The sequence below is a fragment of the Ambystoma mexicanum genome, chromosome 6p (genome assembly GCF_040938575.1).
Source record: "Ambystoma mexicanum isolate Mex_15411 chromosome 6p, UKY_AmexF1_1, whole genome shotgun sequence".
In the NCBI taxonomy this organism is placed as follows: Eukaryota; Metazoa; Chordata; class Amphibia; order Caudata; family Ambystomatidae; genus Ambystoma; species Ambystoma mexicanum.
The window spans coordinates 380,876,322-380,903,364 of NC_090935.1; the positions used below are offsets into that span (position 1 = coordinate 380,876,322).

Sequence of the window (27,043 nt, forward strand, 5' to 3'; positions counted from 1 at the left end):
AGTTGCATTTAAACACGATCTCACTCTTTACAGAAATAAATAAAATAGCACAGTAATAGCATTGTCTGTGATACACTGAAAAGAGAGTGGCGGAGAAAAGAACTCAATTGGCAACATTAACATGTGATTAAGGCACAGGAATCTCCTTTCCTACACTGACTGAATATTCTCGTACACACTCAGCTCCCACACTTATGTAATTACCTTATCTGTTCAGCCCGAGTTTTCTTCAGCTGTTCTCTTTCTGAATGTGGCTCCCTTGAAGATTAACCCCAGTGAAAACGAGCGCCTTTCATTCTCAAACCGGGGTCATTGCCTGGAACTCTCAGCTTTTTCAGCAGAAATGCTCCAACCAGGAAAAAACAGGTCCTTCTCCCAGCTCTCCAAATCTCCACTGTACTCCCTCTCTCCTCAAACTCCCCCCAGCAAAACCCTAATCACTGCCTCTAGCATGATACTTGCTACGACGCTGCTCCAATCAGAATCAATCATGCCATCTCCTCCCTCTCTACACAATGGCTCATTTTTATAGTAATACTTTGTAACCAACTGATTTCCTGTTCTTTCGAGCCCTTTTGCTTCCTGTAGTTATGTGGACAGAGCAGCAGAGAAAACGAAAACAAAAATGAATGTGCGTTTAAAAGTTCACTTTCAGAGTAGGCCTAATTCTGCAGTGGAGACACATTTTTATTAGTGGGTTATGTTAAATGAATTTTATTAGTCAGGTTGTTTATTAATAATGTTAGTTATTAATTTTCAAATGTGTCTCTTGCACCATAGGCATTTCAGGTGAAAAATAGTGTGCATTTTTGAATGTGCACGTGTGCTTTTAACTGTAAAAATAGATTTGCATCTTATATGTTAAAATCATTTTTGACTGAATAGCCTGTCTTTCCTTGTTAATCCTTGTTTTCCTTGTAACACATATAGCAATGCACCATAGGCATTTGGTGCTGCATCAAAAAAAAATTGCTACCTGTGCAGTAGTGCTGTACTCTGTGCTGTAACACGCCAAATATCCTTACAGGACCTTACAGTTTTTTTGACACATATTCTCGGTGCAAGGAATGAAACTAGACCCAGAGAAGGTAGCAGCCCTTACCAACACCGAAACGCCCACAAATGTATCCGATCTACGCTTATGCTTGGGGCTCACCTGCTACTGTACAAGATACATACAGAACTTTGCATTGGTGAGCGAACCCCTCTGCACTCTCACCAAGGCTCAGGTACCGTTCACATGGTCGGAAGCATGCCAAGAGGCTTTTGAGACCATTCAGCTGCGCATTTCATTGGCAGACAGCATGGCATATTTCAGCACGGCCCAGGAAACTGAGCTCACAGTGGATGCCAGTCCTGAGGGTTTGGAGGCCATCTTGACTCAAGTGGACCTGGAGTCACCAGACAAAAGCCACATTGTATAATATGCCACTGAACAAACATACTCACAGGCCGGAATGGAGGGGTTGGCGGTCGTGTGGGCCTTGTTGTGTTCCCGACCCAAACAGACATGTACAGAAGTTGTACCACCAATAATGACTCAAACATGACCTGGCTCCTTCTCCTTTTATTGCCCAACTCCAGGTAACCAACTGTACTTTCCCGTGCTCCTCCTTCCCCGGGACTCCATTCTAAATTCCTAGATTAGGAGGTACTGGCCTCACTGACTGCGCTCAACCAGTCTTCTTATGACATTGCATTTTACCGTACTGGTACTTGGTGAATATTTGTTTGACTCAATGATTAAGCGAGACAATGAAACAAATACAACCAAAAATAGGTTTATTCCTATTTTGTATTCAAACAAGTGTATGATTAGATATACACATTTTAGGGTTTTGGTACCACATCAAATTCAAACATAGGTCAAAGGAATATTTGCTAAACCACCTTTATACATCAGTATTTACTTCATATCTCGTATAATTAATGAAACTTCAAGCAACAGTATGGAAAAAAATTCTAAATTCCACCGAGCCACATTCCATATTCCACTCAGCCACAACAACCACCCCTTACTTATCATCTAAGTTCATAACACATATGTCCAGCAAGTTGACATCTACATCTGTTCAATAAGGCATGAGGGCTTACGGATAACCCTCTGGGGCCGACCAGTTGCAGATGCTCCCTGGACTTCCGAATCCTGTAAGCACAGCAGTGAGGAATATCCAGAACTTCCAGGAGTACCAACACTGAGTTCTTCATCTTCATCCTCAACTTGTAATTCTTCATCCGGATAGTCCTGAAACATCCTTCAAAAGAGCGAGGCGTTTCTAGTTATCTCACCATCATCCCCCACAGCCGTAATCATAGGTCCTTTGACTGCTTTCACTACTAAGGGCACTGGTTTATATCTAGGATCCACCTTCCTTTGTTGCCTCTGCTGAACCAGTGCGGTATTACCCACTGGTATCTGGTGTTCTTCAGCTGTTCTCTTGCCATCTGTCCATTCCTTAGCCCTTTTTCTTTTCTCATTCTCTCTTTCTCTGATCTGTTCATCTTCAACAGGAGTATAGTCCTCAAGTTGTGGAAGCCGGGTTCTAGGCTTATATTGTATCATCAACTCAACCTGAGTGCGCCCCGTCGCTTCGTGTGGTGTATTCCGGTAACTTCTCAGCATTTGCAAGTTTGCTTGTGGCATGGACATAAGATCTGTGGCAGCATTCTGACGGGTTCGCTTTATTGTGGACATGAACTGCTCAACCATGCCATTTGCTTGGGGCCATAAAGGTGTAATATTCTGATGTCTGAAACCCAAGTGTACTGCAAACCTTTTGAATTCTTGTCCCTGGAAAGGCGGGCCATTGTCAGTTTTAATTGTGTTGGGAACACCCCACTCACTGAATAACTCATCTAACACTGTCACCACATGGTGAAAGGCTGTGGACACCACCTGTTTGACTAGTGGAAACCATGAGTATTCATCTATTGCTACCAGCAAATGGCCTCCTTCTTCTAATGGTCCGTAAAAGTCAATTGCAACTCTCTGCCATGGTCCATCAGGCATTGGCACTATTTGAAGTGGGCACAGGGGTTTACTGGATGCAGTCACTTGACAAGCCACACAGTGTTGCAGGGCATCTTCCCCAATTGTATCCATGTGTGGAAACCACAGCTAATTCCTCAGTATCTTCTTTGTGTTTGCAATTCCTCGATGCCCCTCATGTGCTATAATAACAAGAGCCTTCCTCAAACTTTTTGGAGCCACCAATCGACTCTCCCGGAGCAATATCCTTTGATCAGTTGCGGTCAACTCACTGTGTATTCTTGCCAATCTCTGCAAGACTATTCTATCCACCTCTTCATTTCCAGACTTCTCCACTTGTTGGTCTTGGCAAGCTGAGTGGCTGCTTGGATTGTGGGATCAGCTTGCTCTTTTCTGCAACTAACTCCTTTGTGATGGCCGGAGGAAGAGCATTGAGGGACAAGTATGCTATGCATGCTTCCGCCTCCCTTTGCATCACAGTCTCAGGTGTCCCCTCAGTATGCCGAGATAGATAGTCTGCAGGATTAGCTTCCTTCCACGGCTTATGAAGAATGATGTAATCATATTCTTGCAGGTGTATACCCCACCGCTCTATGCGCTGAGGCATTTTTACTTTAGGATTTACAAAAAGTGACAGAAGAGCCTGATGATCTGTGATAAGAACAAATGACGTACCGGTGATAAAGTGGTGGAACATCTCACACGCCCAGACTGCAGCAAGGCTTTCTCGCTCAGCTTGGGAATACGCTTGTTCAATGGGGTTCACAGCTCTGCCAGCATATGCCACAATGTGTCTGTCAGGCCCCCTTTTTTGGTCGAGCTGAGCCAGAATAGCACCAGGCCCACCGGACTGGCATCTACTGTAACCTCAGTATCCCAATCAGGGTTAAAGTATGCAAGTTGTTGATCACTAGTCAGTTCACCCTTAATCCTCTCAAAGGTGGCTTGACAATTTCCATCCCATGTGAATATAGAGTCCTTTCTAAGCAGTTGCCTGAGCGGATCAGTCAGCATTGCATAATTAGGGAGATGACAGGCACAATAACCCGTCATTCCCAAGAAAGACTGCAGTTCCGTCACATCTTGTGGGGCCTTTAGACTCAAGATGGCATTAACTTTTTCTGGGTCTGCTTTGATCCCCTTGTCGAAAAATATGTGACCATAAAAGCATATGCTGCATTTATTGATGTTACACTTCGGGCCAATCAGAGTTAGACCACTATCCTGCAGGATAGTACAAACTTGTCTTACTGCTTCATCATGTTGATCTTGAGTAACGCCAAATATTAGAATGTCATCACTATAATTGAAGGCGTTTATGACAGGTGCAATGAGTCGCCTTATTGTTTCTTGAAATATTTCAGCCGCTGAAGATATGCCAAAATGAAGGCGTTTGTATCTAAAGAGACCTTCATGAGTGGTGAATGTAGTGGTGGGCCTCAATGCAGGATCAATTACTAGTTGATGGTAACCTTGATTCAAATCTAGTTTTTTAAAATCTGGTAGCTTGGTTAAGCCTGATTATCATATCTTCAATGCTGGGCCCAGGATGTCTTTCCCTTTGTATCGCTGTGTTAGGAATTTGCATATCCACACAAAGATGAAGACGCCCATCTGCCTTTGGTACCACCACCAAATGAGATACCCACGGGGTGGTACCGTCAACTCTCTCTATGATATAATTTTCAAATAGTTGTCAAAATTCATGAGATACTCTTGCCTGAAGGTGAAATCTTATTTGTCGTGGATGTTGTGGGACAGGACGAACAGAAGGATCAATGTGTAGATGTATGACATTGTCTCTTAGTTTGCCGACACCTTGGAATGGCTTTGGAAATTTATATTTTAGTCCATCAATATCTAATTCTCTCTTTGACCGGATTTGCAGGTCATGGATTTGTGGAGGGCATCCTTGTATTATTTCAGATTTATCATATTGGATATTAATAAGTTCCCACTGCTGGGCTGCTTATGAGATGTATACTGACAGAAACACAATGTCCCTTGTGAATTAGATCACAATGAAATTGTCCCTTAGATGTTAAGGGTTGGGCTACACCCCATTGAAAAATCTGAGCCTGTGATGGTTGCAGAGGGTATATGCTCGCTATGCCTTCATAGATCTTCTCGCTCATCACATTCACGGTGGCTCCTGTGTCAATAAGAAATGGTATATGTTGTCTGCCGATATGCACTGTCATCTTCAGGGCGAGCCTGTCATCAGAGGTATCATAAATGTGTCTAACATATTCCCTACTATATCTGTCATACTCTTGATATTGGTCCGCATTTAAATGTTCCTCTTCAATTAGTGGATTTTCATAAGGATCCCCTAATTGTGTCTCTCTTTCTTGATCTTGATTTTCCCTCTGGTATGACTGCAAATTCTGATCATGTTCTTGAATGGTACGTTCAGGCGTTTCCATTTGCATGTTTTCCATTGCCCTGATGAATCCTGGCTGTGTTTGATATACTGCCCTATTAAGGTATTTCGTCAGCCTCCTCTGCAGGCTGTCACTATTTCACCGGTTCCGTCACTTGGGGCACTTCACTGTCCGAAAATGACCCAGCCAGTCAAATCATACTAAGAAGCCTACGGCCATGGAGATGGAAGCAAGCAAGACAAATGTGGGAAGATACCTGCACTGAGACGCAGAGAGACATTCAGGGTTTGCCCCTAGTTAAGGAAGAACTAATGTGGGCTGAAGGCCTACCTCTGAAGGAAACAAAAATAGTAATCCCCAGCAGTCTGATAAGGAGGATGTTAGAACTAGCCCATGAAGGACACACGGGCATAGTGTCCGCAAAGAGACTCCTGCGACAGAAGATCCGTTTCCCTCAGCTGGACGGTCAAGTTGCAGCGCTGCTCAATGACTGCCCTACATGTACCATCCTCAACCTACATACCAGACCTGAGCCCCTACAAATGACTTAGCTGTCTGAGCATGTCTGTGACATCATAGCCATTGACCTCTTTGGACCCATTGCAGGGGACGAGCACATACTTGTGGCCATGGACGAGTACTCTCTGGACGAGTACTCTCGCTATCCAGACATATTTAAACATACAGATAGTTGGCTCCACAGCGGCCTATCACACCATTGACCCTGGATAGGATGTTCATGGCATGTGGGGTACCACGAGTAGTGAAATCTGACAATGGTCCCCCATTCACGGGAAAGACTTCAAGACATTTGCTGAGTATATGTGTTTCAGACATTGAAGTAGAACGCTTCATGAGTAATGTCAAGAGGACTGTCCAGATTGCCCATCTCACAGGGGGACCAGGGAAGAAGATTATCTATCAACACTTGAGAGATTACAGAAATACTCCACATAGCGCCACGGGGAAGATCAGGAGGTGAGGGAATGAGATAATGTTGCTAAAGCCGTCATGAAACACCATCCTGACACCAGACGGAGAGTAAAGGAAGCAAACCTACAAGAAGGGGATACTGTCGTTGTAAGGCAACCCCGTAGTCACAAACATAGTGCAGCATTTAGGGTCCCTAATAACAGCAATGGCACATAACCAGGAACTCCTCGCACTTCCAGAAGAGTCCAGGGATGCTGGAAAAGGGACCATGGAGAGGTGATACCGAAACAAGGAAATCAGAGGAACATTATGATGGCAATGGAGAAGAGTCTGATCGTGGGTTTTGGAGTCCTCCTGAACAGTCCAGCCTAGAGGGAGTTCAAGAGGCTCCCACAGGTCAGCCCCAGCGAGCCAGAAACACACTAAAGAGACTGATTGAAGAGATGGAGTAAAGTTCAATTTCATGTTTAAAAAGGGGGGAGGGTGCAGTGTCCTGGTCATGTGTATAATCAGGTGACATGGGAGGGAGCCAGAAGGCACGGATAGCGGGGTGGGCGGAAGGGGAGGAGCAGTTAGTTCATCAGTGTATGTTATAGAATAAAGATGTGTTAAAATGCAGCCTGGTGTCGTGCCTTGTTTAAAATGTATGGCGCTGTGTGGGAGGCTGCTGCAGCGAAATAAGGAACGCTACGGGGAAAGGGACTGGATATGAGCATCCAATATAAGTCAACAGATATCACACATTTTGGTCTAAAGCGCTCTATAACAATCAAATAAATACAAAAATAAAAAATATAGTACGCAGGCTTATATCAGCAGGTAAAGCCTGCGTTACAAGCAATGTAGTTGATTGCTCGCACCGACTAGGTGCTAATATAATTAGGAAACATTTATAAACAGATTAAAACCCATCTTGTAATTTGATATCCAGTCAGGTACTCGGCTGAGATAAGAATGTGGCTCCCATATTTGTGTGCAACATACAGTTAGAGATTCAAATTGCTTTTGGACTGGCATGCTCCTTCATCCTTTCCAAAGACAAAACCTTAAATTACATTCAGTTTGGTCAGCATAAGGTTTGGAAGCCGGAATAATGACATGTGATATTTTTATAATTTAGCACTTGCCACTTGGTTTTGCTTTTTATCTCAAATATTTCCTCAATAGCTGTGTTAAACGCAGTGAGATACACTTTGTTATCAGTGTGCAGTACATGGTTCAATATCAGTGTTTGCCAATATATATTTATTAGATCTAATCATTGAATTATGGGAGAATAACATAATTGTCCTTTGTCTTTTTCAGGTATTTTATGCCGAGGTAGAGAAAGGAAGAGCCATAAAGCAGCTGTCGCATGATGCTCCTCTCAGTCTGGACATGATGGTGAGTGCTTGCTCTCATATCATGAGTTTTCAACAAAGACTTTGAGATTGTTCCCCTTTCTGAAACACAGCCCAGTGCAGGCTCTTTATTCTCAGTTATTTGTATTCTTTTGCAAATAACGCATTGGCTTAAATTCATAAACAACTCTTACAATGCACACATTGTCTATCCACGAACAACATTTGCGCGCTGCTAGAGGGCGTCTGAGCGGTGCAGTGATGTGCAGTGGAAACATTAATGAAAATTGCATATTAATCATGCAACTGCCAGCATAAATAGGGTCACACATGACACTCATCTACATAACACTTCTAAAAAATGATTTATGCCCACTAAACTGATGCAATCACTCTCTTGAATTTCTTTTCTCTTCTCATATTAGTGGGACAGTGATTTTAAAGTATTATAAGGGGCACTGCCATAGTGCTCCCTATTGACTGTCATCTTGCCACATTCTTGCCAGCTACCCCAACATGCACTATCCTTTTCTTTTCCCCATCAGACTGAAGCGATAAGAAATTGGGGGGCCAGCTCAGCATATGCCAGGCTCCAACTTCAGAGACCCATACCACAGAACTCACTGGGATGTAACAGAGATGTAGCCCCAGGCCTGGGCAGCTCAGAGAGGGGCATGCTAAAAATAAGGGTCTGCAAGCTGTGACTCCAGATGTTTGGGACTACAAATCCCATGATCTCTCACCATTAACTTTGATGGCTCAGGCTGATGGGAGTAGTAGTCCAAAACGCCTGGAGAGACAAAGGTTGCAGACCCCTAAGTAGGATTTCTAGAAAGGCAAAGCAGTTATCATTCTCAATAGTCATCCCTGTTAGAGGGAGTTTTTTTCTGAAGTAATCTTGATGTCCATTATGGTTTCCCTTCTAATTCATCTGATTGGCTGCCATCTGACGGTGGGTATAGGAGAGGAATCCCTGAGGAGACAAGAGCATGAGCTGAATAGACCTTCAGAATAGAAGGAATCCAATATGTTTCCTCTTAGCATGGCTAAAGAGAATCCAGCACCTGAGGGTGGAGGGATGGACTGTTTTCCTTCTCCAAGATTAATGCCAGAGGGCACATCCTCAGCCTCATGAAAAATGCTGCCTCCATATCACATGAGACGTAGCCCGGGACGTTCCTTACCAGTTGCCCATTTATCCAGGGGCCAGTTGGAGCCACTAAGGTTGTTACATTTAGGAAAAGCCCATTATCCTGAGAGGAGGCGAATCAGGTGGAAAGAAAGGTCCCAAGGAGTGTGGCTGTTTAGTTCCTGCTCAGGGCTTGGTTGATTACTGCAGAAGAGGGATTCCCAAAGTAATGGTGCTCACCCAGTACTGTATTTAATTTACCCAGAGACTGAACCTTTTCTTGACCAGGAGGGAAATCTTGGGGCTTTGTGTAAATATGTATCCAGATAATGGATACATATATATCCAAGAACTTGGGTAGATTAAATTTGGACCAATCTCCCGCTTATGGGTCTTTACTGGAAGATATTAACGTGTAAAGCGGGATGGTGCATTCCACAACTGCCCATTGGCAGTGGCCACCCTGCATAAGCATCATGTGTCAGAGCTTATATTGCCACCTGAGCTATAGGGACTATAGCCAGCCACTGATCAACTCACTAACATCCTTATTGCAGGTGTTTTCCAACTTGCTCCTACTCTGCACAGGGGCTTATCCATTGCTGCAGTTCACTGATGCCCCCTCTGCTGGATCCTTTGACCATCAATTCTTCAACAGAAACTGCATATTCACCAGGCCAACGATTGACAAACTGAGACCACACACTCAGGGATGGAAATGTAGTGTGTTTATGCAATCAGCACTTTATTGCAACTTCTGCTATGCTACGCTCATGCATCATCCACATGTCTATGTTTCTGCGTTTCCACGGTATTGCGCGTTTTCGAGTTTGTGAATCACTCGGCATTATTCGAGAGACTGCTTTTGTGGTGCCTGCAGTAATGCTCAGGCCCTGGGGATTGCTTTGCGAGCTTTCCCCAGATTGCAGCATTAGCTGAGATGTATACATCAAATACACCTAAAAGTAGAGCCGCACTGATCTAAACATGCCAAATCCTATTGATTTAATTGAGAATCATCACAAAATGATGATATGTGTTTTCAGCTCACAGTCCATTGTCCTGGGCAATTCTATAATTTAACATTTAATCAATCTGCCATATTGCAAAAATGTCAATGAAACACTGATCCAACAGAGGCTGTTTGAAAAGGGTTGACAGCAACATGGTTTCTTATTATGGACAATCTTACCATTCAACTTGAGATTCTTTCTTACAACATGAAACAATAGGCAACAACAATAAGATATGTGCTTGCATGTTTTGTATTATTTAAACAAACACAAAATAATTAGAAAAATGAATTACCTCTTAAAGGATTTCTTACAGTTTTATATTCCTTTATGTCAATTGCTGAAATCTCGGAGGCAGCAGGAATCAAAAAAAGCAAAATGTGGTGCCAATTTCAGTAATCACTCAACCAATTGTTATGGGTGCCAACAAATAATTACACTATCAAAGTATTAGGCTCTTTTTACATCAGATGGAGACCCTCACCGCATCCACTTCTGAGGCTGGGGAGTGCACCAATGGATTATCCCTGTGGAACGGATGAAGGAACCTGGGTGAAAGGCAAGATTCCATGAATATACCCAGGGCATGTGGTTAATGTGAGCCGATCACTACACACAAGCTGGTGATTGGTAATGAAAGACACCATGAAAAAATCATGATAGATGCAAATGCAGCATGTCATATGGACTCCACCTGTTATTTTCAAATGCAAGGAGGATGGTGGAATCCACAGGGATCTCTCTGCCTCTCCTCCTGTATCAAAATTGTGTTGCTTGCTGGGTCTCTGGTAGACCCTGAACAGACTGGGAAAACGTTTCCTGGATCACGCACCATGCAGGAAATCAAGTCTACAATGTCCTGAATGTGGGAAATCACACCAGCTACAAAGGTCTCGGCAGGTGCTTCCACATCTGGGATTCTGTGTGCTGTTTTCCCCACACCCGCACCGATCTGATATAAGATTTGGAGAACCTAACAAGACGGCATGGTCACTCCTTGTCACATCTATCTGTCAATGAATCATTTGAAAATGTGTCTGAGATATTGCCATTTCTGCTTCTGAAGAGTTGGCCCTAGACTGTTGGCTCATAGTGGCTTGTGCTCTTCTTGTTCCTTTTGGTCATGCATCTTGATTGATCCTGATGGTGTAAGAGAGAAAAGAAAAGTCATGCAAGAAAATGCGTGAGATGACCCTTCTCAATAAATGGGAATTTGTCTTTGTAGAATGCAGTTCTATAATTTTGGGACACTCTGCTTCATTGCATAAGGGGATAAGCCACATGCAAATCTGTCTTGATGCCGATCTACGGATTGACTTGCAAACCTAACAGGTCATTATTGTTATTTTCTGGGTATCTACAGAATGCGGAACTAGCTTTGGGAAGCAACGGAGCGCTTTACAATCAAAGGGGGAAGACATGTAGCTAATCATTCTTTATTTTATTTAAATGATATTTTATTGGCCATTTGTATGGTGCCTATACACAGGTGTTTTCAGGAGCCACAAGACAAGATGGGAGGGGGGGACATGGGAATCACAAAAGTACAACAAAGAAACTGTTATATTGGCCTTGTGGCAGTCCTACTGTGCAAGTGCATGTCAAGGTGATAAGTGCAAAGTGGGGTAGAGGGAGAAGTGCAGTAGTGAGATACCCCTGGTCGGGTCAAGGCAGCAAGTGCCAGGGGAAAGAGGGTGGAGGGGAGGAAGAGTGCGGTGGACACGGAGGACCACTTGAGATAGGGAGCCTGAGGGCAAGTGCGGGCAAAGGACGCTGGGGGGACTGGTGGAGGGTCGGTCTGGCCCCTGTATGGCTCTGAAGGGACCAGACCCCAGTCGCAGTGGCAGATCGAGAGTTTTGCATGAGAGTGGAAGGAAGAAGAGAAGAAGAAAGTCTTGAGAAGTTTCCAGAACTTAAGAAGATACGGCTCAAGTCTGTCAGGAGGGGGAGGCTATTCCAGAGGGAGGTGCCAGCCGAGGAGAGGGTTTACCTCCCACTTTCTGCTTGGAGAAACGTTTGACCTGTAGAGAGTTGGAGTCAGAAGACCGAAGGACTCTGGCCGGGAGGTATTTTGGGAGAGAAATTTGGATTTAGGGAGGTACCAGGCCCCAGTCAGCCTTGTGGGTTATGCAAAGGGTCTTGAATTTGATCATTGCTGTTACTGGGACCCAGTGTAGAGCTTTTAGGGCTAGAGAGATGGGGGTCCCTGGGCTTGAGGACAAGGATATGATATGATATGACATGATATTTCATTTATATCGCACTCATATACAAGTATTTCAGAGCGCGACAAGGCAAGGGAGGGGAACAAGGGAAGACAAAACAGCGATCTTACTAGACCCAGTGACATTGTGAAAGCGCAAGTGCAGGGGAGAGGGGAAGGGGGAGAGTGCAAGGGGGATGGGAGAAATGGAAAGTGCTGAGTAAGGGATACAACAATTCAAAAGGTAGTGCAGCCAGCAAGGTGGCAAGTGCAGGTTTTGAGCACAGACAGGGGGTGTCTGGTAAGTGCAGGTAAGGGGACTGTAGGGTAATATATACAGACCCAAGTGCAGCGGTTGCCGGGGGCAGTGTGGGTGAGTGGCTGGGTGGGCATGGACCTGGGCCCAACATCAGAGGGTAAACCAGATGCACTGTGCTGAAGTAGACAGATCAGCAGGGGAGAGGGAGAGTGAAGGCAGAAGCAAAGAGGAAGGTCTTGAGGTGCTTCCGGAACCAGAGATGGTTCTCCTCAAGTTTCAGAGTGGCAGGGAGGCTGTTCCAGAGGGAGGCCCCTGCTGAGGAAAGAGATCTAACACCAACTCAAGGATAAGTCTCACAGTCCTAATCTGGATTAGTTGAAGGGAGTGAAGGGTGGAAAGAGGCAGGTTGAGGAAGAACCTATTGCAGTAGTCAAGCCTAGAGAGAATCAGGGATATGGAGACATTGGGTTTCTGGGGGGATTTGAGGAAAGATAGAATGCCCCTGAGGAGATGAAGTTGAAAATTGGACTTGGACTTCTTGGCAAGGTCCGTGATGTGTGGAGAGAAAGAGAGAGAGGAGTCAAAGATGATCCCAAGGTTTTCTGACTCACAAGTGGGTGAGGGGAGAGTACCCAAGGATATATAGCCAAAGAGTGGTGGGGAAACAGGGAGCAGACATCCCAATGAGAAGGATCGCTGTCTTACTGGCATATAGGCAGAGATCATTGGCAAAGCACCATGGCTGAATAGCAGTCGGAAAGTCAGGTATGAGGGAGGACGATGAGGGGGCAGAGGTGGGGGAAGGCCTCCTGAAAGATAGATGTGTATTCTGCGTAACACTAGAAATGAGGGGAGAAAGTGGAGATCAGGTGAGCCAGAGAGGCCAGGTAGATGTTGAAAAGCCATGGAAATAGGATAGAGCCCTGAGTGATGCCACAAGTAGAGAGGGAGGTGGAGGAGAAAAAATGACCAATTTGCACTCCGAAGGGTCTTTTAGAGAGGAAGGAGGTCAGCCACACCAGTGCCCTGTCTGTAAAGCCTAGGGTATCATGGAGACGTTTTATGAGGATAGAGTGGTTTACTGTGTCAAAAGTGAAAGAACGATCAAGGAGGATCAGAACAGAGGGAGTGTTAGAGTCCAAGTTAGAGAGTAGGTCTTCACAGGTGTTCAGAAGAGCAGTTTCCATGCCTCTGGCTGCCCTGAAACCGGAATGGGGTACGTGGAGGCAGCATCCATTTTGTTGTGGATGGTCAGTTGGGGGGATGGCTAGCGTCTCTGTGAGTTTGCCCAAAAATTGGGTGACAGAGATAGGGTGATAGTTAGGCAAGAGAGGTCAGTGGATGGCCTTTTTAGGAGAGGATGCACAAGAGAGTGCTTAACCCCTTAAGTGGCAGGCTATTATAGAAGTGTATGCAAAAAGGACAAGCATATTCATCCTTGGCACTTAAGAGAGGTTGATGGAAAGAGCCTGTGGCAAAGGAGTGGTTACACCCTTTTACTTAGACCATGTAGGGTCTGAGGTGCATTGGCCCATTATGTCTGCCTGATGATTATTGAAGATGTTATAACCACATTAAATTAAATGATTATTTGAACCTTTAATGTATTTAATGCCATCCAGGTCTCTGCAACTCATGTTAGTCAATGTCAGTTTGAGTTGGTTTGTTCGTGTGCTAAGTGAGCTTGATTTCTTTCTTTACTTCATTCACTAAAATCGGGTTTTGAGGATTTCTGTGATTTCAAGGATTTAAATATTTTAACATCTCACTTTGGGTGGAGGTTCATTTTGTAAAACAGTTCCAAATCAGATTGTGTCGAAAGCAGCCTTGGTTTCTCTGTTTCTGAGTCAGGGGTGCGGCTTGACACGCTTTCTTGCGTACAGAGGTGCTTTACTATGAGTTTGCAGATTGTTGTGGTGGACATCGAGTGGCGAGTGGGAAGCAGACAATCTGAGGCTGTGGTCCTGTGGCCTTGCCATGCCGTGGAGGGGAGTCCTTGAGCCTGTGGTCCAGGATAAGCCTGTGATACAAGCCGGAGAAACCAGTATATCAGAGTGCACACAGAGCATGAGGGAGAGCAACGGTGGAGTTGCAAGGCTGGTTATCAAGGCTTATGACTGGTGAATCAAGTTGGGCAGGTTAATAGTGGGGGCTGCGGCATGGACCGATGCCTTGTGTACTAAGAGATGTTCTTAGATTCTGTTGTGCATCGCTCCACCCATTGCTACTTCTTTAACCCACTACTTACCTTTAAAACCTGTTAGTGCCTGTCTCCTTGCAGGGGGTTATAGATGCGGCGCTGCACTGACTAGCAAGTGCGGCAACAGTAGAAGCAGTTTGGCAGTTCGCGAGTGAGAAGAAGTGAATCCAGTGCTGCTGGTCGGTGAGTGCACCTTGGGATATCAGAAAAACCTAAAAGGAAGCTATAATCTCTGAGACTGGAGTACAACTGAGCAAGGGGTGTAATACCTCATGCTCAGTACGTGACTTAACAAACGGTGGGACACCTCACAAAGGAAAAATGGGGCAAAACACAAGGGCAGAGGTAGATAATGAGCCCAAATCCAAAATCACAGGATACGTTGCCCCAGACTGGGTTTCAGAAGGAACAACGCAGGACAAGGAGAATTGCAGGGATACAACGATGTTAATACTTCTAACATATGTGCCATTGACAATAGCTCCTTGCTGAACCTATGTTACGCTTTGCAGAAGGAGATTTCTGGTGGCATGGGGAAGAAAGCCCAGGACTTGGGTCATTCGCGGAGGCTACTGGGGCCTCCCCTAGTTGGTCTGTGGCTGTTACTGAGAATGCACTGGCAAAAGACGACAGTAAGACTGTTGCTGTGCCTTCTACAGGCAGACTCTTGGCCTCCCCTGTTCTGCTTGCTGCAGGTTCCAGTGTGCATCAGGTCAGCGGCAGTTTGGAATGATTGGCAATAGGCAGTGCCTCGTTGGGAAACATGCAGTTTACCCTTTAAGTTTTGTTAAAACTATGTGACAAGATAAACGAGGAGCTGAAAGGCCAGAGTGATCTATTAAACATGCTAGTTAAACAGTGTGGTTCTCCGCCGGATAGTCTCTGCCTAGTGTTGACTTCAAGCGATAATGATGGGGCTAGTAATAGCTCTGAGAATTTAGCGTCTGATTGTAAAATTGATTGTGATGTCATCGAGCAATGTAACAGCGGAAGCCGAGGGCCTGTACATGATGCGTAAGGAGAGACGACGAATAAAAAAGACCAATATTAACAAAGCCAAAAGAGGAATAAAGAAATGCATTGATGTGGAGGAAATGGTTGCTGAGAACTTTGACAATGAGTCTCCTAGAAGTCAGATGAAAAAGGAAAGGAAGATTGCCAGTAGAAGGTGAAGACAATACGATTGAAGGTCAGAATGCCTGAGTCTCAAAGTCAAGTCACCCTTTGAGGGTGACTGCATCTAATACAGAAAGGGTTGCTGTTGGGGAGCTACGCAATGGTGAGCCTGATAAAGAAAAGTGGGATCGGTTAGCCTCTTCTTTATTTACTAGAAGTTTGAATAGATGATGAATGTACAAGATCTTAGTTTAGGAACTGCGTTTCCACACTCATTTCACTTGCACCTCTGGTGGCCATAAGCGCCTTGAGAGTTTTCATGTGTTCATGTTACAGGAGTGCTGGCTGACCCAATGTTTTTATACGGATGGGTTTACTATCTTCCAGAGGTTTGCGAGGCAAGGCCTATTAGGAAGACCTGCCGGAGGCCTAATGATTGGGGTGTGCAATCACTATAAAGTGGGTTAATTACCCATTTCAACTGCGATGTAAGACCTGGCAGTGGCAGTCCTGGGTAAGTGGCGGTTCAAGTGTTTTAGGGTGGATGTAGAATGTTAGATAGGCGAATGTGGAGTACACTTTGAGGGTTTTGAATGTGGTTGGTTTTTCTGCTTGGTTTTGTGGTGTGTGCATTATATGTTTGTTCAGAGAGTCTGGTCAGTGAGTTTGTTGTGTGTGTTCCTTTTGTAAGGAGAGAGGATGTGTAGTATGTGTCTTGCATTGAGTGCACCAATGCAGGTCATGGAATGTGATGAGGTAGCCTGGAACCTTGCTGTACTTGAAGGTTCCAGGAGTGACAGATAGGGACCCAGGATGGGAGATGCAACTGGAGAGGATGTGTATACCTTAACTCCTTTAGAACATGAAAAAAAGGGGTGTCGCTGTGCCATGGGTTTTCAAAAAACGACAGGGGTTAATTGATTCCTAAAACTCCCCTTGTCAACCCAATGGTAAAGCAATGAATGCTACGATATCTTGTTTGAATCTAATCCTCTTGACAAAACAGGTAAAGTACCAAAAAGAGGCAAGTATCATACAAAAATATTTTTAATGTTTGTAAAATAATGAAGGAACAGTCAACAAAGGAACAAAAGGAGAAAAACAACATAAGTCTCAAATCACATAAAGCAATTTGTTATAATGTGGCACACACCTAAACTTTTCCTGTTATCTAATCACAGAAAAAATGCGTTTCAATCAAAGCAGTGGTGTCAAGAAATAGACAAAGATGCAGAAAAGAGAAAGGAAAGAATGATAGGCTGAAATTACGGAAGGGAAACATATAGTGAGCAGTAGCAGCAAAAAATAGGACAGGAGTATATCTGCCTGTCCTATCACAAATTCAAGAACAAATCAATGCGGTCAACATTATATTGTGCTACTATGAATAGGAAGTAATTCCTTAGTGTTCCCAATGGAAAGTCTGGAGAGAAAAATGCAAACAGAAGGAATCCTGATATTGCTTCTCAGGTGTATCGTCTTTTTCCAAAGTTTGCCAACGCAGTGGGGGATCCTAATTTAGAAAAGTTGTCAGGATGTGTGGGTGGATGGAGTGACACCCACACTCCCCTCACAGTTCTTGCGTTTCGGCGGTTGCTGATCACATATGGATTAGAGAGCAGTGAAATATTCCGCCTTCATCAGGGCTAGATTGTTCTGCAGAAAAATGAAGAATGGGAGAATTATGTGAGGAAAGAAACCGTGTTGAGATTAGGTGTAAACGGCAGTGATAGCCTCTGTGGCTGGTATCCTGCTGGGTAAGTCAGGGTTAGTGTTGAAATTATTGAAAGGGGTAAACTAAAGAAAGAAAAGGGAGCTCTCCACTATAGTGGTTGATTCAGTGGGTTAATCATGCAAGACTTTCTACTGTGGCTGCCTGGTCAACAGTGAAATTGATAGAAAAGAAGTGGACTTGTTCTATCCATAGTTCTCCCATTCGTCAGTGCCCGACATCCTGTGTCCTCCCTCCAACCTGCCAAGATAGTTAGTCTCTGTACCTTAACGTCCACTTGGAAGCAGATCCGTGGACAGAAATGATGGGGTAGCCTCTCTGCGTGTGTGGAGTCCAGCGGTGACCCAACTCTGTAGAGTAGTGTGGGTTGGTGGAGTTCGGATGGTATTCGGAGGCAAGGGGGTAATGTGCAAAAAGAGGTCTCCCCATGGTGGAGTTGCTGTCATGCACGAGTTGATGGGGTGGTTCCTGTAGCCGGCTGCAGCTCGACTGTGGCTGTCAGCAGGACTGGACCTAGTCGTTGGGGGGTCCATAAAAGGAAGCATAATTAAAAGAAAGGAAGGCGGGTGTGTAGAAATAGACCCTGAAGTGGTGAGAGAGGAAGCTCACCTGTGTATCCCGCCTGGTTACGTCCGGTGGAGCGTGCCACTCGCTGTGTTCGATGCCGGTCAGTGGCTGTCTGTGAAGGCAGTCGGCGGCCTGGGTCTTCGAGCACAGCGGCGGGCGGGGTTTAGAAACGTATCAGTCACCCATTGGCTGATGGCACCACACCCGCAGCGTCATTGGAATTCGGCGAGTGATCGCTCGCTGTGCCTCGTCATGCTGCAGGGGAGCGTGGCGTGGTTGCTGGGAGATCTCTAGTAAGTGTGCAGCTGGGGGGCATGGCCTAGGGCATCTGTGAGTGCCGGGAAGGAATGGCTCGCAGCTCGAGTTCGAGTAGGGTGAGAACATGCCCTGTGCCCATGCAGCGGTAAGCGTGGGCTGTGTATCCAGGAAAAATCCATGCCTATTTGGATATGGTATGTGGTGCCGTGGCACTGAAAAGAGATGTGGAAGGGAGGAGTGTTGCATGCAACACCGTGCGCAGGGAGGAGGAGGCCCGGTAGTCCAGGCCCGCGCGTGGGTTGGCTGCTCCTACAATGCGGGTGTCGGGGATCTGTTTGGCCTGGCAATACGACACCGGGTCATGGCCTGCCTAAAGGGGCTGGATCGTGTGGCTCAGATCTGCAGGTGACATACGGAGGGGGAGGTTGAGTGTATCTCACAGGGGGTCAAAGTGACCCAGTGCTGCGAGCTCCACCTCGGTGGGTTGACGCTGGGGTGATTGGGACGTTGTGGGGATCCCAAGTCTTGCTAGAACTGGGGGTTATGTAGTTCATTTAGGCCATGCTCAAGGGTGTCCAATCTGTGGATCCATCTGTTTTCTAGAGTCAAAAGCCTGGTTTGAATGTTAGGACCTGATTCAACTTTTTCTATCACCCACCATAGAAGGTCATCGGGTGTGTGTCGGTTCTCTATGTAGTGTGTTACCATTGGTGATGTCATTTGTTTGCAACGGATCCTGGACCGATGTTCAGAGATCTGGGTCCCCACCTTGCTTATGGTCTGGCCTACATATCTGTGGGCACATGGGCACTGAATGCAGTAAATCACCTGGCTGCTTTTGCAGTTCGTATGGTGTTTCAAAGTCCATGGTCTTTCATTTATGTGAAAAGACTTGGTTCTCATGGTAAATTTGCATACTGAACAAGACCCGCAGGGGTAGTGTCCAGTAATTTTGCGTATGTTCCAAGGTCCAGTGGTGGGAGTATCCCGTATATACAAAGAGTGCACTAGATGTTCTCTGATATTCCTATCTCTCTTAAAAGCAAATCTGGGGAGTGGTTCCCCTGGTAGTTGTAGCTTACTATAGGCCAATATTTTTGTATTGTCTTCTTGATTTGAAATGAGTTGGGGCCATGTGTGGTAATACATGTGGTCCTGTCTTGGGCCGCCTGCTCTTGTGGTGGTTCAGGTGCCAGGAGGCTGTCCGATTAGTAAATCTTGCCCTTTTCTGGCCAGTAGATACAAGTTTTTTGGGGTAACCTCTCCGTCGGAGTCTGTCCGACAATAGATCAGAGTTGGCATAAAAGTCTGGTAATGATGTACAGTTCCTCCTGATTCGCAGGAACTGTCCATATGGTAAGTTTTGTTGGACATGATGAGGGTGATCACTTCTGAAGTGTAGGAGGGTATTCCGGTCTGTAGGTTTTCTGTATAAATTACATGAAAGTTTGTCTTCTGTGCTGGATATTTCTAAGTCCAGAAAGTGGATAGTCTTGCGGTCATACTCCATTGTGAACTGGATGTTACCATCACATGAGTTGAGCCAGAGTAAGAAATTCTCAAGGGAGGTTTCGTTCCCAGACCACAGGAAGACGATGTCGTCAATGTACCTCTGCCAGTTCTGTATGTGTGCAAGCCATGGATTTATTTGGTTGTACACATATTTGTCTTCAAAGGAGGCCATAAATAAAATGGCCAGACTTGGGTCGAAGGTTGCCCCCATCGCCGTCCCTTTGATTTGTAAAAAAAACTGTTTATTGAAGGTAAAAAAGTTTTTGCCTAGAGCTAGTGTGATGAGTTCTATGATGAATTCAGCTGGAACTCTGGACTGATTGCTGTTGTGGATGAGATGTTCATAAACACAATCTATGGCTGCTCCTTGAGGTATAGAGGTGTACAGTGATTTAATGTCCAGGGTGACTAGATATTGGGATCCAGGGTCAAACGGGATGCCTTCAAAAATCTGAATGGTGTGAGTTGTGTCACATAGATATGATCTGGTTTTGGTGCTTATGGGTTTTAGAAAATAGTCAATGAATCTACAGATGGGTTCCAATATTGACCCACATCCCGACACAATGGGTCGTCCCGGTGGGTTCTGGACATTTTTGTGAATCTTTGGTAGGGCGTACAGACATGGAGTGCGTTCTTGGGAGAATGTCAGGAAGGACGCTTCTTTGGGTGTGACCCAATCGCGATCAGAAGCGAAGGCCACCATTTCTGCAATCTCTGCTTTTATTTCTCGGGTGGGGTCTTTTTTGAGTAGGCGGTACCTGGTCTGGTCCTTAAGTAAGTCCATGACCATATGGGAGCATTGTTCATTGGTCATTACCACAATCCCGCCCCCCTTATCTGCTGGTTTGAGCACGATATCTCTATTCTCTGCTAGTTGTTTTAAAACTGTTCTTTCTTTCTTGGTTAAATTCTGACGTATGGAGTTGTTCCTTTTGCTCATTCTTTTGATATCCCTTAGAACGCACTTCTCAAAGGTAATAAAATCCTGTGGTGCCTGACCCTCAGAGTGCGTGAAAGTGGAAGGTGGATGGAGACCAGTATCGTTGTCTTCTTCTGTGTTTTTGTGTTCATTGAAGAAAACTCAAAGTCTCAAGGTGTGAAAAAACCGTCTCATTTCCACTTCTGTTTTGTACCAATCAGTGTTAGCAGTAGGTACAAAGGATATGTCCTTTGTTAGAACTGAGCTTTGTCCCGGTGTTAAATCAATTCCCGCCAGGTTAAAAATGGGTAATGTGTTGTGCTGCAGAGCTACCGTTGGCGTCTCCGTTGTCTGGAACGTCTGCGTTGGCCCTGGTATGGCATGTTCCAAGGTATGGGGTACATTGGCGGACCCCATCCTCCTCCTTGACCTCCTCTTCCTAAAAAAGGAAATTGTGGGGGTTGCGGGGCTGGGAACTGTTGTTGGCCAAATTGGGGTGTATATGGTGGATAGCTATAATTAGATCCACTGCCTGATGAGCTACTGCTGGATCCAGAAAAGGTCACTCTCCTTCTCCCTCCGCGCCCTCTGGTGTTGGATGAGCCGCCTTGTTGTCTATGTGAATTTATGTAGTCGGCAGTTGTGTAAGGATAAATGACTTCCGTATTAAATTCTTTAATATCTTTTTGAAGTTTGTTGGTTTTCCTGGCAATGTTATTGGTTTTGAAGATCTCACACTGTTGGTTGAGTTCATTCAATAGTTCCTGGGCATTAGTGATGGCAGAGTTGTTTTTGAACTTCGTTTCCTCGGTTTCTAAAGTTTTCTGTAGGTCATGACTGATACGTTGTACCGTGGTTATGGTCAGGACCATTAGGTCCCGGCTGCACTTAGTAGAATTGTATTGTCCGAGAAGAATTTAGTGAGTTTTGACAAATGTATAGTGGGTGAGCAACGGAAACTGCTTTCACAATGACACCACATTACACTGGGAGAAATTGCAACTTGTATCACTCAATTAGTGCAGTCTATACCTGTGACTGGATGGAATTACAAGATCCTTCACATCAGTAGTCGCGTAACTAAGTATTATGAAAATATCAAAATGGATAAAAGGTCATCTTAGACAGGAAATAAGGCGTATTAAAAATCGTAAGCCCGTTGATGGTGAAATATGGAAACTAATAAGAGTTTGTGAAAACAGATTCCATAAATGGGTGGAGAGAAGGTGATGGTCTATGCTCAATGCCAAATGGCAGTAAAAATTGCTATATGACGAACTCCATAAGTAAAGAAAGGTGGGAGGAGTTTATAGATAGCAAATACAGTGGCAAGGCAGCTGAAGATGGACCTACTCAGATCTTATTGTACAAAAGCCCTCATGGAAATATTTTGATAGATAGGGGCATGGTCTTGTTGAAGTTAAGACAACTCAAAAAGTCGAGAGCCCCCAGGTCTGAAGGCCTGGCATATGTTGTTCTTGCCCAAGATCCTGAATTTTGAATCTTAACCATCCCATACAACTGAGTTGTTATGGAAGGTGAAATACCTGATGCATGTCAGAAGGGCATTATAATACTTGTCCATAAAAAGAAAAGCAGGGACGATCCTAAGAATTATTGTCTCATGTCCATGTCGGACGTTACCAGTAAGGTATTTGCCAGCCTTCTGCTTTCATATCTGTAGTGTTGGGTGGACACAAATAGGATCCTAAGGGCTCTTTCACTATTCACAATGTGCTCACGGGGAATGCCCTCATTGGTCCTACTGCTGCTCTGGGGAGTCCTCTATTATTTATAGTATTTGTGGACTTTTGGTCAGCGGCTCATACAGTCAGGAGAAGTCTATTATGGCATAAAATGAAAAGACTGAACATAGATCAAGAATTATTACATTATATCAAAATGCTGCATTAAAAGGCCAGTGTCAGGGTGCAGTTGATTACCATGGGGTCTTGTACAGATGATTTTAACACCACTCAGAGTTTGAAGCAGGGTGCGTCATAGCCCCCATGCTCTTCAATTAATACCTGGCGGACCTGCCTCAAGGCCTCAAAATGTTCGACTGCAATCCAACAAAGATCAGCGGAAAGCTGAGCGAGGGTTGTCCTACGCCAATTACATTGTGTTGATCGACCATACTCATTGTTTGCATAGCTATAAAAAATGGGTTACAGATTATCCTGGAGAAAACAAAGTATATTATTATTGGTAAAACCAGTTACAATAGAATGAAGATCTGCTTAGACACTGGTGTGGTTGAGCTGGTGGCCTCCTATAAGTAAATAACTAAACTGGGGGTATAACTGCTTCCTGGGTATGCTGTGGTCCTCTAATATATGTTATCAGCATGCCACATGACTGGTGTGGTGAGGTTTTACCCTTCACCTCATACGTAGTACAGGTAAAGTCAAGTACATCGATCACTCGTGCTTGCCTTAAAAATCATCTGACATGTTAGCATAACTCACTGTGAATAGTTTCAGCCATAAATTCAGGACAAATTGTATTTGACCTACATTACTATGGTTTTCAATAATACAATTATTTTTAGAAAATGTCTTTACAACAGCCTTGATAAAGACTTCATGTCAGAGCAGGTGCATGCCTCTGCAGGAAGTCCCAACCCCCTACCTCCTATATGTTGGAACCCTTACATTTTGCCATGCTTGACACCTGCTGTTGTGACTATACCACGGCGAGTTTTCAAAAGAAAGTATCCATTAAGAAAACCCTATCAAATGTATCCCGAAAGAGACAGCAATCTGAGGGAGGAACTTTCTGAAGGAATATGAAAAAGAGTAAAAGAGGAGCTTGTGATGTCACAGGAGACGAGCGTGACGCACTGAGTATACTGGCTGAAGAGAATGTATGGATTGTTCAGAAACTGATAACGAAGTTAAGAATCAAATAAACTTTCATATGCAAGAAGAAGATTGCATGTGTGCGAAGCACTGCAGAAAATGCAAGCCATTCAATAATTGTACAGATGCTATAACACAAGTAGACTAAGTGATCATAGAAGCTGTCTATACATAGTGAATAGACTGCAGGCGAAGCTGGTATTTTATAGAAGCTCGACATCAGTGTCATGAATTTAGTAAGCCAGGACCCATGAATGGGAAAGGCTGAGAACTGTGTCGGAGCAAGAATAAGCTGAGATTGTAGATGACCATGGAGAGGCTGTTTGGCCTGGTGTCAAAGCTGGAGCAGCCAAGACTGGTTATCTATTCTTGAAGGCAGTAAACATGAGAAGCTGAATCATCTCTTGTTAAGGTGCAAAGAATGAACACCAAGCATACAAAGTTGTAGTCATTTAAGATATTTAAATGCTGCAAAATGGACCAAATCGTGGTCTCCTGTCACGTGAGCCAAGGATGGAAATAGAGTTGAGCTTGGAGTCCTAGAACGCTGATAGTGTGTGCTTCCACTCCCATATATTCCCAGAGACAAGAATACTTTGCAAGGCCAAATTCAAAGACAAGCTTCATGGCAGAAGGCATGGGTGATGAGAAATGATGAACTAATTGCATGGGGAGGTAAAGTCGAGTCCACCTCCCGGCACCTGTGTCTGAGTTTACGTGCTGCTAAGTGAACCGAATGTTCCAGACATGGCACAAGCATGCCAACCAATTATAGAGGGCCATATAATGAAAGGCCTTATAGTTTAAAGACCAATGATATACTGTGTACTTAATAGTGTTAATGATAACATGTTTGAGAGGTAGGCATAAGTTGTCCATCTGACAGTAGATAGCCAATCACAATCCCAACATGGCGGTAACCATGCCTGAAATTCCGGCAGGTTACCGCCGGACTCGTATTACCATTCAGCCTCCGTGATTCTTGGAATTACCGGGGCATTATGACTCCGGTGACCCGGGAATTCCGGAGGCGGAATTCGGTAAATCCCCATTCCCATTGAGTCCCATAGGACTCAATGGGAATGGGGAAGTGGAAACACCGGCACCATCTCGTGATGGTGCCAGTGTTTCCACGTCTGCCTGCAGGCGGGTGGTGTTAAACCTGCGAGGTCAGACCTGGCGGGAATGACACCTCCCGCCTGCAGAACTCGAGATCACCTGGTCCGGAAACAACAGTGGTGGCGGGTTTACTGCCACCGTTATTTCCAGACCGGGTGACTCGTAATGAGGCCCGGTTTCTCTACAGTAAGGCCATCAAAGACTCAATGTGCCTGCTGCTATAGCTGCTCGGCGCTGATATGAAGCAATCTAGCACGCAGGAGCTAGGCAAGTTTAGAAAGTTAAATGCAACTGTATTTGCGGCCATTGAATGGAGGCCGATTGGTCAGTAGAACATTATGAGCTTTGTGCTCCATTCAGGTACAAACTGGGGCTTAGTGATTGGAGCCAGAATGGAGCCCCCAAGTTTGATATGTGGGTTCTCAGGAGGGGCTGGGGGGGCGTTGGAGGGGAGTCCCCTCCTGAGAACCCATATATCAAACGCCCCCGCACGTTTGATATATGGGTTCTCGGGAGGGGCTGGGGGGGCGTTGGAGTGGAGTCTGGTCACTTTCCTTAAACCTTTATTTTGAATGCGCTCCAAAGAGGGACACTTAAAATGGCCACAAATGTCACTTTCTTACCAGATTTTAACCATGCATCCGACCTTTTCAACCCATACTATAAATACAATCTCAACATCCCGCTGAATCGGGCAGGGCGGTCTCTTTACCACCATCCTTGAGGAAGCCAACTACCACCTTTAGCAACAAAGAAAAGCAAACTAGATAAATATGCAAATCGGTAACTTCTATTTTAACTTGAGCAGCATACCACAGCTGAGGTTTCTGCATACACCAACTGGCTTAGCTGTATCAAGCCAAAGTAGCCCTATGCAGCTTGTGCCATAGGGAATTCCGATCTTAAGAATCAAAGGCCTTACTTAGCCAATGTCAGCAAGGCCACAAACACACAACCGCCTCTAACTTATTTCTCAATAATGGTGTTTATGCTTGTACCGCACCGTAGCCTGCGCCGTAGCCAGCAGGCATCAGGACGCACATATACTAAGGACAAAGACAACTAGTAATACCATCAAAAACATAAGGGATGAGACCAGAGGAATAGTAAGGTGCTAGGAAAAAGATAGGCCTTAGGGATGGACGGAGCTACTATTGGAATAGAAGCGTCTTGAGCCTTTATCGAAACATTTGGAGGCTTTTCTCTGCACGCAACTCGGCTGGGAGGTCGTTCCAAGCCAGAGTGGCTATCACCGGAAAGGAGCGGCCTCTACCCTGGCTTCTTTTGATCCTTGAGCAGATTTGACGATAAGTGTAATTTGATCTAGTTGATCTCTCCTGTATTTGGGGGGTAAGGGAGTGTTTCCGATAGCTTGGAGCATGTCCATGAAGACGGGAAACACTGGTGGGTTGCGCTGTAGCCCTTCCTGAACCCTGCTTGTGCACCTAGCAGGATGTTCTCAATAGCCCATTCCACCAGCCTTGAAAATAAGCACCTGGCGAATATTTGTGTGAGGCATCTAGATCTAGACAGCATGCCAGGAAAGATAAGACACATTGCAACAAAGCATTAATAGTGGCAGAATGAAATCAAGGGCCACTTGATGTGCTATGGACAAACAGGTTTACATTGTACGCTAGCTCTTAGGCACAAGGATTTTGTCAAGTAACTGAGGACACCGAGATGGAATCTGATGATCGTAACAGAGACAATGGCAGAAAAGAATATGATATAACTGCAACTTGCGAAAAGTAAAATACATAGTCCGAAATGGATGCTTATTGTACTCTAAATGCTTTTTGGAAGTTTGTGTCTGCATTGTGAATTTGAGGTATTTAAGAACAGATCAAATCAGTAACTCGCCCGCTGAAGTGTGCCTGAAATAAACCTTTAATGATTCTAGCAATTTTTGTACAGAATTCCAAAAAGACAAATTATTTGTTAATCCTATTCTTTCTTATTTAGGGTCACTGCTCAAAGTGTTACACTTGTGAAAACCCCTATTTTCTTCAAGCATCTGGAACAGGAAAGCCAGCCACTCCAGTAACAAATAGCCCCGTTAGCGCTGGCCACAGTCCAGTTAATTCCAATATAAAATTAATTTTAAAAAAGCAGAAAGAGAAACCACAGGTGTAGCAAGGGAGACCTAGGGGGTTGCGACTGCAACCCCTGGCGACCCCCAAATGAAATCACTGACTCAGGGGGTTAGAGCACCTGCTCCAACCCTACAGAAGAGCAAAGAAGAAGTGAGAGCCCGAGGTGCAGGTGTCCAGGAACAGAGCTGGTTGCCCATTAGTAGATGCCTCTCCATCAACTCTGCTGGGATTTACACTGCCAGTGACAGTTTGTTGGTATCTCAGGGCCCACTTGATAGTTTATTGGGTGTATTTAGACAAAGTACCGAGATTAACATGCTGGGCTGATGGTGTGCCGTTCCTGCCTTTCACAGCAGATGCTTTCTTAGCTTTAGGTTTCAACACCACTGAGCCCTCTATGAATACATCAG

At 44.9% G+C, this 27,043-nt stretch overlaps 1 protein-coding gene across 2 annotated transcripts in view; it reads left to right on the forward strand.

Moving 5' to 3' along the window:
* The window catches only part of EGFLAM (EGF like, fibronectin type III and laminin G domains), a 674,079-nt gene that overhangs the window by 221,607 nt on the left and 425,429 nt on the right, over positions 1-27,043 (forward strand). For both annotated transcript variants that reach the window (XM_069627154.1, XM_069627153.1), the window contains exon 3: positions 7,612-7,689. In XM_069627154.1, coding sequence (XP_069483255.1) covers positions 7,612-7,689 — 78 coding nt within the window. The remainder of the gene's footprint in view (positions 1-7,611; positions 7,690-27,043) is intronic.